The sequence below is a fragment of the Herpailurus yagouaroundi genome, unplaced genomic scaffold (assembly GCF_014898765.1).
Source record: "Herpailurus yagouaroundi ecotype Mexico unplaced genomic scaffold, PumYag 184, whole genome shotgun sequence".
Lineage (NCBI taxonomy): Eukaryota > Metazoa > Chordata > Mammalia > Carnivora > Felidae > Herpailurus > Herpailurus yagouaroundi.
The window spans coordinates 24,274,101-24,284,898 of record NW_024412415.1 but is presented as its reverse complement, the minus strand read 5'-3'; the positions used below and the strand labels follow the sequence as shown (position 1 = coordinate 24,284,898).

Below are 10,798 nucleotides of genomic sequence, written 5' to 3'. Positions count from 1 at the left end.
TTACAGCAATTTTTTTTAGTGACTCAACTTCATTAAGTCTTTCCAAAGAATCTAAATTTCCGATCCTCAAGAATCCACAAAAATACATCTATAATAAATACAAAATCAATATACAAAAATCAATTGTATTGCTATAGACCAGCAATAAACAATACAAAGATTTCAAGTTTTCATAGGCAGAATCTCTACATTTTTTTTTTTTTAATGTTTATATACTTTTGAGAGAGAGAAAGAAAGAGAGCACGCATGAGGGCCAGGGGCAGAGAGGAGACAAAGAATCCGAAAGTGGTCAGCACAGAGCCTGACATGGGGCTGGAACTCACGAACTGCAAGATCATGACCTGAGCCAAAGCAGGATGCTTTACTGACTGAGCCACCGAAGCGCCCCTCTATGTTAGTATTTTATTCAATTAATTCATTTGGGAGCCCTTTATGCACTACTATGTATTACATGCTGTTAGAGAAACTGCAGACTCAGCAGTGAACAAAAGAGACGGTCTATGCTTTCATAAAGTTTACATTCTAAAGACAATAAACCAAATAAACAAGACAATAAACCAAATAAACAAATATATTATATGCTAGGTAGCTATATATAGTGGTATGCAGCTGTTCTTTGTTCATTTTCAATGTATACTATTCCACAGTATGGATATACCATAATTTTTTATCATTCATCTTTTGATAGCTATCTAAATTGCTTTCAGTTTCAGGCTAACAAATAATACTGCTATGAATATTCTTACACATTTATCCTGTTCTACACATAAAGAGTTTCTCTAGGGAATATGTCTTATCAAATTGCTAAGTCTTAGGTTATGCTTATCCTCAACTTTACTAGAGAACTCCAAACTGCTTTCCAAAGTAGAAAGTCAATTTATATTTTCATCAGTGGGAAATGAGAATTCTCTACATTGTAAATCTTCTCCAACATTTAGCACTGTAAGACATAAATATTAACTGTTCTAATGCGTGTATAGTGGTATCTTATTTTGGTTTTATTTTGCATTTCCCTGATGACTAGTTCATATGTTTACTACTTGTTTGGATATCCATTCTTGTCAAGTGCCTGTTCAAGTCATTTGCTTTTTTTTTTTTAATTGGATCAAAAGTCATGGGCTCTACTGAATGAGCCAGCCATACACCCCCTTCTGTTTGTCATCTTAAAATTCTTTTTGAAGAAAGTTTATCTGAAGAATTTTAGCTTTGTTAATCTTCTTTATTATATATTTACTTTGTATTTTAATATTTTCCACTCTTAGAGTGGATATATAGCTTATAAATACCTTAAAAAATATTTACTTGTAGGAGCTCTTTATACATTCTGCATGTTAGCCCTTTATTTTATAAGTTATAATCATCTTCTACTCAATGGCTTGCTTTTACATTTTCTTTAGGATTTCTTTAAATAATCACAAGTTCTCAATTTTAATGTAGTCATGTTTACCAATGTTCTTCATGATTAATGTATTTGTTTTAGAAATCTTTTCGTATTAAGGTCAGAAACATACTCTCAAATTTGCAGTTTTAGCTTTGACAGTTAAACATCAATGCATATGGAACAGAATTTTATTCCGTGAGTTAGGAGAAACAATTTCATTCTTTTCTAATTGGCTATCTAATTAGAAATCTGAATTGGCTACCTAACTGGCTAATTAGGCTATCTAATCTAATGGCTATCTAATTGCCTTAGCACCTTTTATTGTAAGGGCTGCCTTTCCCCTGTTGCTCTACAGTGCTTATTTATCTATATATGTATAGTCTTTTTGGCTTCTCTATTCTCTGTCATTGGTTCAATTCTTAATTACAATATTTAAAATATTTCCTATCTGGGAGACCAAGTCCTCCCTGCATGTACTGCTTCAAGAATATCACATTTTCTATTCCTGGCCTTTTGCATTTCCATATAAATTGTAGACTCCACTTGTCTCCTTCCACAACTACTCCCCATAAATCTGATAGGATTTTGTTTGGGGTTATAATGAAACTAAACTACTTTAGACAAAAAGGACATCTGTATAAATTACCTTAAACTCTAAAATTCAAGAATAAAAACCTACATTCACATAGGTCTCTAATTTCTCTCAAATTTAAAATTGTCCATACAGAGGTCTTGCACATCTTTTTGTAAGATTTATTCTTAGGAACTTATGCTATTTAAATGACGTATTTTTAAAATTTCAGTTTCTGTTTGTTACTTTATGTATTTGTTTTTAAAGATTTTATTTTTAAGTAATTTCCACACCCAACATGGGGCTTGAACTCACAACCCCAAGATCAAAAGTCACATGCTCTCCCAAATAAGCCAGGCAGGCACCAACTTCTGTTTGTCATCTTAAAATTCTTTTTGAAGAATATTTATTTGAAGAATTTTAGCTTTGTTAATCTTCTTTATTATATATTTACCCTCTATTTTAATACTTTCTGCTCTTAAAGTGGATATACAGCTTATTAAGTTAATAAGCTTTTGGGGCACCTGGGTGGCTCAGTCGGTTGAGCGGCCGGCTTCAGCTCAGGTCATGATCTCACAGTCTGTGAGTTCGAGCCCCGTGTCGGGCTTTGTGCTGACTGCTCAGAGCCTGGAGCCTGTTTCAGATCCTGTGTCTCCCTCTCTCTGCCCCTTCCCTGTTCATGCTCTGTCTCTCTCTGTCTCAATAATAAATAAACGTTAAAAAAAAATTTTTTTTAAAAAATAGGCTTTTAATCTTTTCTTATTCATTAATATATTAATTTAGGGCTTTAAAAATATGGATTTAGTTATTATACAGTTTAAAACATACTCTAAGTTTCATTATGATTTTTTGAACCCAAACAATTTCTATTGTTTTTCTACTGATTTCTAGCTTAACTGCACTGTGATTAGAGGATATTTTATACTCTATATGATTTCAAACCTTAAAAAATTGTGGAAACTTGCTTTATAGCCCTGTAGTAGGTCAGTTTTTGTAAATTTCATGAATGTATAAAAGTAATGTATAATCAGGTTCAAGAAAAAAACAGGAGAAAATATCATGGACAAGAGGAGACTAGGAAGATATGATGATTAAATGCAATGTAATATCCTATATTATGGAACATCAACAACACAAATTAGGAGAAAAATGGGTGAAGTGTGTGAGACCTGAAACCATAAAAATCCTAGGGGAGAACAAAGGCAGTAACTTCTTTAACATCAGCCGTAGCCATAGCCACTTCTTTCTAGATAGGTCTCCTGAGGCAAGGGAAAGATAAGCAAAACCAAACTCTTCCTTCCACAGTGAAGGAAACACTCAACAAAACTAAAAGGCAACCTACAGAATGGGAGAAGATATTTGTAAATAACATATCTGATAAAGGGTTCGTATCCAAAATATATAAAGAAGTTATAAAACTCAATACCCTAAAAATGCAAATAAAAAATGGGCAGAAGACATGAAGAGACATTCTTCCAAAGACATACATATGGCCAACAGACACATGAAAACATGCTCACCATCACTCGTTATCAGGGAAATGCAAATCAAAACTACAATGAGTTATCACCTCACACCTGTCCGAATAGCTAAACTCAACTACACAAGAAACAGGTGTTGGCAAGGATGTGGAGAAAGGGGAACCCTCTTGTACTATTTGCATTCCTGATGCAGCCACTCTGGAAAACAGTACGGGGGTTCCTCAAAAAGTTAAAAATAGAGAACTACCTTACAAGCCACCAACTGCACTACTAGGTATTTATCCAAAGAATACAAAAATGTTAATTCAAAGGGATACATGCACCCTGATGTTTACAGCAGCATTATCTACACAATAGCCAAAATAGGTAAACAGCCCAAGTGTCCATCAATTGATGAACAGATAAAGAAGATGTGGTAAATATATACAATAGAATATTACTCAGCCATAAAAAAAGAAATCTTGCCATTTGCAATGACATGGATAGAGCTACAAAGGATAATGCTAAGTGAAATAAACCAGTCAGGGAAAGACAAATACCATATGATTTCACGCATATGTGGAATTTAAGAAACAAAACAAATGAGCATAGGGGGAAACAAAAAAGAAGCGAGAGGCAAACTAAGAAACAGACTCCTAATTATAGAAAACACACTGATGGTAACCAGAGGGGACGTTGGTGGGGGGACGGGTTAACTAGTTGATGGGGATTAAGGAATGCATGCAGTGTAAGGAACACTGGGTGATACATGGACATGGCAAATCATTATACTGCACACCAGAAACTAATATTACACTGTATGCTAACTGGAATTTAAATAAAAATTTTAAAAAACAATAAAATAAATTGGTGAAGTGTGAATGAAGACTATAATATAGTTAATAGTAATGTACCAAAATTAAGTTTTGACACATGTACCAAGGTCACATAAGATTAGGAAAAATGGGTGAAAATCATTTTTGCAAATTTCCTATAAATCTGACATTATTCAAAAATAAAAAAGTTATTAATTCTTTTTAAAAATATGCATTAATTAGGTTTTCTTTTCTGCTTCTATCAATTACAGAGAAAGATATATTAACATTTTCCAGTATGGTGATCTATTGCTATTTACAGTTCTGTTAAATTTTGCTTTATGTACTTTGAGATTATACGATTAGGTGCATACAATTTTTTCTTTTTTTTTTTTTTTTGGTCAAAAACTGACCTTTATCCTTTTCTGACAGTTCCCATGGGTCCAAGGAATGAACAATCAATTAGGCATTTACTTTCTAGGTGTCTCCAGATACATATAAATCTAATTTTCCCCCCTCTTTTTACTTGCAATCTGTCTTTTATGTCTCTTGTAAATAACAAACTACATAGAATCACTTTTAACTAGAGGATTTAGTCCTATTTATACTTACCATATCTATTTATATATTTGAATTTATTAAATCTATTCTCTCTGTTCCATCAGTTCAACATTCCTTTACCTTTTCTTTCCTCCTTCTTTTTAGATTAAATTTTCTCTCTTCTACTAATCTAGAAGTTACCCACTATGTTTTCTATTCTTTTCATAGTTACGCTAAAAGAGCATTATCAAATAGCACATTCTGTAATAATGGAAACATTCCAAATCTGTGTTGCTCAATAAGATATCCACTAGCCACAGGTTACTACTGAGCGGCTGAAATGTAACTAGTGCAACTCAGAAAATAAATTTTTAATTAAATTTAAATAGTCACACTTGGCTACCACATTGGACAAAAAAGTTATAGAAACTATAACATCTAATCCTACAAAGCCAAAGTTAATATTCTCCTCTTGAACAATTAATTCTAGGCCTTTAGAATACTTTACCTACCTTCCTCCCAACTTATGTTACTATGTTTACATATGCTAATGCTGTTTTTTAAAATCCCAAAAGATAATGTTATATTTGATACAGCCCACATTTATATTTATCCACATGTTTATCATTTTATTTTCTCTTCATTCACTTTTCCCTCTATCTGAGATCACTTTCCCTCTTTATAAAACCCGTGTTTAGACTTTCTATTAATGATGGCCTATTGCCAAGAAGCTTTTTTTTTTTTTAAATGATTTAAAAAAAAAATTTAAGTGCTCGCTTCGGCAGCACATACACTAAAAAAAAAATTTAATCTGTACACCCAGTGTGGGGCTTGAACTTACAACCCCAAGACCAAGAGTCACATGCTCTACTGACTGAGCCAGCCAGGGGCCCCCAATAAGCTCTTAATTTAATTAATCTACAAAATGATTCTTCAAAGATAATTTTTCTGGGAACAGGATTACAGATTAGCATTTGTCTTCTTTCAGCACACTCAGTATATCATTTCCACTATCATCTGGCTTCCAAATGTTGCTCTTCAAGAGCTAGTTTTATCAATTAATGGAGACATACCCTCTCAGTAGGTGACTCTGGTGCCTACCATCCAGAGTACTGCTGATATTTATTTGTGAGATAATTATTTGCATAATGCATAATCAGAATACAAAGAACCAACCAATTCTGAGAGAGATTTCATACAGACCTAGAGGTTTCAAACTGTTGCCTTGTTCTTTTTTCTTTCTCAGTAGCAGAATCACTCTGTCACAATTAAGTAAAACAGATAAAAATCACAGTCCTCAGGCCCTTCCAAGAGTTTGAAAACCACTGTTTATACCAGAAAAGTCTGATGAACAATTTCAGTCCTACATTTGAGTATATGCTTTTCTTTAAGCATATGAATTCAACAGTCTACCAGGCAATATATAGCTACACATATAGTCAGAGAGATGATCTGAGTACAATTTTTAAGAATTCAGGCTTAAGTTTCTCAGGCTGTCAGCTCATTTTCCTCAAGAACCTAGGCAACCTGGCACTATCATCTGCCAGGATCCAACATGGCCCACCTTGAATATGTAAAATGTTGCACAAGGTTAGACTTTCCAGTGATGTTCTCAGAGACAGAATGCCATAAAGATAGAGACACCCCGTTTATAATAAGCCATACTTTCCTTGCCTAGACTACCAGTTGCTTTTACCAATGGACAGAGATGAAGAAACTTCCTACTGTGATCTCTCCATCATTAGGGTTAGTGCGTGCAGATATGTATGCATGCTTCATACTATCAACCAATATTTACTAAGAACCTACTATGTGCCAAGCACTGTTCTATCCAATGGGATATAAGATCCCAGCCCTCATAAAACATTCTAGTAGGAGATGAGAGTAAATCAAGTAAAGAAATAAATAGGGGCGCCTGTGTGGCTCAGTTGGTTAAGCATCTGACTCTTGATCTCAGTTCACGTTTTGATCTCACAGTGGTAAGTTCAAGCCCTGCAATGGGCTGGCTCCACATTGGGTGTGAAGCCTACTTAAAAAAAGAAAAAAGAAAAATAAATAAAATTCCAGATAATATTAAGTGGTAAAGAAAATCAAATCAAAGAGGCTCATGGGAGAGTAAATGACAGGAAAAGAAGGGTGACTAATTTCAGTAAGTTGTCAGAAAGAGCCTCTTTTTTATTATTTATTTTTAATTAAAAAAATTTTTAAAGTTTTATTTATTCATTTTGAGAGAATGAGAGAGAGCATGAACAGGGTGGAGGAAGAGAGAGGGAGAGAGAGAATCCCAAGCAGGCTCCATGCTGTCAGTGTGGAGCCCAGTGTGGGACCTGAACTCATGAACTGTGAGATCATGACCTGCGCCAAAATCAAGAGTTGATGCTTAACAGACTGAGGCACCCAGGTGCCCCCCAGGAAAGGCCTCTTTAACAAGGTGATACTTCACCTAAGATCTGACTAATGAAGTACCAGAAACATGAAGATCTGGGAGAACAATGTGTTAGAGTAGTAGAACAATGTTCCACAGTAGGCAATCAGCTAGCACAAAAACCTGAAATAGAAATGAGCTTGATATGTTGAAGAACAGAAAGGCAGTTAGTGTTACTGAAAGACTAGTAAAAAAAATAAATAAAAATTTAAAAAAAGGGAGTATTATATGAGGGAAGGTTGGACAGATAGGCAGAACCTAGGTCATGCAGCATATCATAAAAACTCTAGTAAGGATTTTATATTTTATTTCAGTTACACTGAAGGCCTTTAAGGAAAGGAGGGGGACACAGAAATCAAGGGGAGGGTTATTTTACAAAGATCACTCTGAGTACCAAGACAATTCAACGGGGGAAAGAATAATCTTTTACAAAGAGTACAACAAATAGTACTAGGACAACTGAATAGCCACATGCAAAAGAACAAAATTGGATTCTTCCTACAGCTATATACAAAAATTACTCAAAATTGATCATATTCCTAAATATAAGCACTGAAACTATAAAACTCTTAGAAGAAGTTACAGGAGTAAATCTTTGTGACTTTGGGTTAGGCAAAACCTTCATAGGACACTGAAAGCATAAGCAACAAAACAAAAAAAAATAAATTGGCCTTTATCAAAATTAAAAACTTTTGTGCTTCAAGAACACCATCAAGAAAGTAAAAAGACAGAAGCGCCTGGATGGCTCTTGATTTCGGCTCAGGTCATGATCTCATGGTTGGTAGGTTTGAACCCCATATTGGGCTCTTCACTGACAGCATGGAGCCTCCTTGAAATTCTCTCTCTCTGCTCCTCCCTTGCTCTATCTCTCCCTAAATAAATAAATAAATAAATAAATAAATAAATAAATAAATAAACAAACTACAGAATGGGAGAAAATACACAAACCATGTATCTAAAAGAGACTTATACCTAAAATACATAAAGAACTCTTGCAGCTCAGTAACAAAAAGACAAATAGCCCAATTAAAAATGGGCGGGGGGGGGGGGGGGCACCTGGGTGGCTCAGTTGGTTAACTGCCCAACTCTTGATTTTGGCTTAGGTCACGATATCATGGTTTGTGAGTTCAAGCCCCACATCAGGCTCTATGTTGAACGTGCAGAGCCTGCTTGGGATTCTCTGTCTCCCTTCTCTCTCTCCCAAAATAAGTAAATAACGTAACGTAACGTAACGTAACGTAACGTAACGTAACGTAACGTAACGTAACGTAACATAACATAAATAAAAATAGGCAAGGGATCTGCAGCTATTTCTCCTAAGAAGATATACAAATGGCCAGTAAGCACATGAAAAGATACTCAACATCATTAGCCATAAAAATACAAACAAATCCACAATGAGATATAACTTTACACCTATCAGTATGACTATAATCCAAAAGACAGAAAATAAGAACTGCTAGTGAGAATATAGACTCAACTTTGTAGTTGACTCCTAACTCCTTGAAGTTATAGTCAGTAGTCTTGGGACAGATTTAGTAGTGCAGAGGACAGTGCCCTTAACCTCATAATTTGGCTAGTTTCAGGTAAAATCACAAAAATATAATAATTAGAACATATAAATCTGATTTTTCAAATCAATAAATTTTTACTACATTTGTGTTTATATATTTAACATTTTTCTACTTACCTGTGGGTCCACTAACCACCCATGGTACAAAGGAATATCAAGAAGATCAAATACTATGCATTCTGGTGTATATTCAAACACTCGAACACCAGTGAATTTTACATTTACATCCAAGCCTGTCTGTAGTTTGTGCAAGATTGCCATAGCATCACTCATATTCTGAAAATAGAAAGGAGAAGGTAAAGATGAGAAAAATCAAACCACAATGACAATGACAACAACAATAGCAAAGATATTTAAATACAGGCACATTTACTTCTAATTTTCCATTTTATCCAATTTATTCATCCCTTCAACCAATTTTTATTAAGTACCTATGATGTACCAGGCACTAACCTAAGTTCTAAAGAGATAACAGCGAATAAAACAAAGTTCCTGATATCATATAACTAATATTCTACTTTGAGAGACATACATATATAATGTCAAGTATTTAATAAAAATTGAGCAGGGAAAGGGCACACAGACTGATAGGGATGAGGGGCCTATTTTAGACCAGGAAGACTAAAGACAAAGTTTCTAGTCAAAGGTCTCCCACTTTTGGGTATACATCCAAACCCCAGCCATCTACCCCTTTTGTTTTCTTTTCCAAAAGAGAAAAAGCATATTCTTCAAATATGATGTCAGTGTGATCTATTTTTTTAAGTGATAAGAGCAGAAAAAGGATACATAAGGAGTGGATACTTCATTAAAAAAGTAGGGGAGGGAGTAATAGTGTGTCTCTTGCCTCTCCAACGAAGAAATACTTGCACCCCCCAGGTTCATTACAGCATTATTTACAATAGTCAAGAGGCAGAAACAGCCCAAATGTCCACTGGCAGATAAATGGATGGAGACATTGTGGTATATACATACAATAGAATATTATTCAGCCTTAAAAAAAAAAAAAAAAGAAGGAAATCCTATCACATGCTACAATATGGATGAAACTTGAGGACATTATGCAGACTGAAAAAAGCCATCACAAAAGGACAAATACTATGTGATTCCACTTATAGGAAATATCTATAGTAGTCAAAATTCTAGAAACAGAAAGTAGAATGGTGGTTGTCAGGGGACGGACAAAGGGAGAGCTGGGGAATTGTTCAATGGGTTTAGAGTTTCATAGTTTTACAGGATGAAATGTTCTAGAGATCTGTTATCAATGTGAATATAGTTAACACTGCTAAATTATACACTTAAAAATGTTAAGGGATTAAATTTTATATTGTTTTTTTAATCACAATTAAAAATGAGCTATCAAGCCATGAAAAGACATAGAGGAAATTCAAATGTACATTACTAAGTGAAAGAGACCAATCTAAAATGGCTACATACATGAATCCAAATGATATTGTGAGAAAGGCAAAACAATGGAGACAGTAGGAAAGATCAGTGATTGCCAGGGGTTAGGAAGAGGGAGAGATGTATAGGCAGAGCACAGAAGATTTTTAGGGCAATAAAAACTACTCTATATGATACTATAATGGTGGACACATGTCATATTATACATTTGTCAAAACACACAGAATGTTTAACCAGAATGAACCCTAATGTGAACTATGGACTTTGTGTGATATTTTGAGTCAGTATAGGTTCATCAATTATAACAATGCATCAATGAATGGATGTTGATAGTGGGGGAAGGTTGTGTACGTGTAGAGGGGGGGAGGGAAGGAGGGACAAGAGGTATATGGCAACTGTGTTCTTTCCACTCAATTTTGCTGTAAACTACTTTAAAAAGGCAGGGGAGGGGCGCCTGGGTGGTGCAGTCGGTTAAGCGTCCGACTTCAACCAGGTCACGATCTCGGGGTCCGGGAGTTCGAGCCCCGCGTCAGGCTCTGGGCTGATGGCTGATGGCTCAGAGCCTGGAGACTGTTTCTGATTCTGTGTCTCCCTCTCTCTCTCTGCCCCTCCCCCGTTCATGCTCTGTCTCT

The 10,798-nt window shown here is 35.0% G+C and overlaps 1 protein-coding gene across 2 annotated transcripts in view; it reads right to left on the bottom strand.

Annotated features, from left to right (window-relative positions):
• Positions 1-10,798, bottom strand: part of MINDY2 (MINDY lysine 48 deubiquitinase 2) — a 77,466-nt gene that overhangs the window by 33,332 nt on the left and 33,336 nt on the right. For both annotated transcript variants that reach the window (XM_040492823.1, XM_040492822.1), the window contains exon 4: positions 8,883-9,041. In XM_040492823.1, coding sequence (XP_040348757.1) covers positions 8,883-9,041 — 159 coding nt within the window. The remainder of the gene's footprint in view (positions 1-8,882; positions 9,042-10,798) is intronic.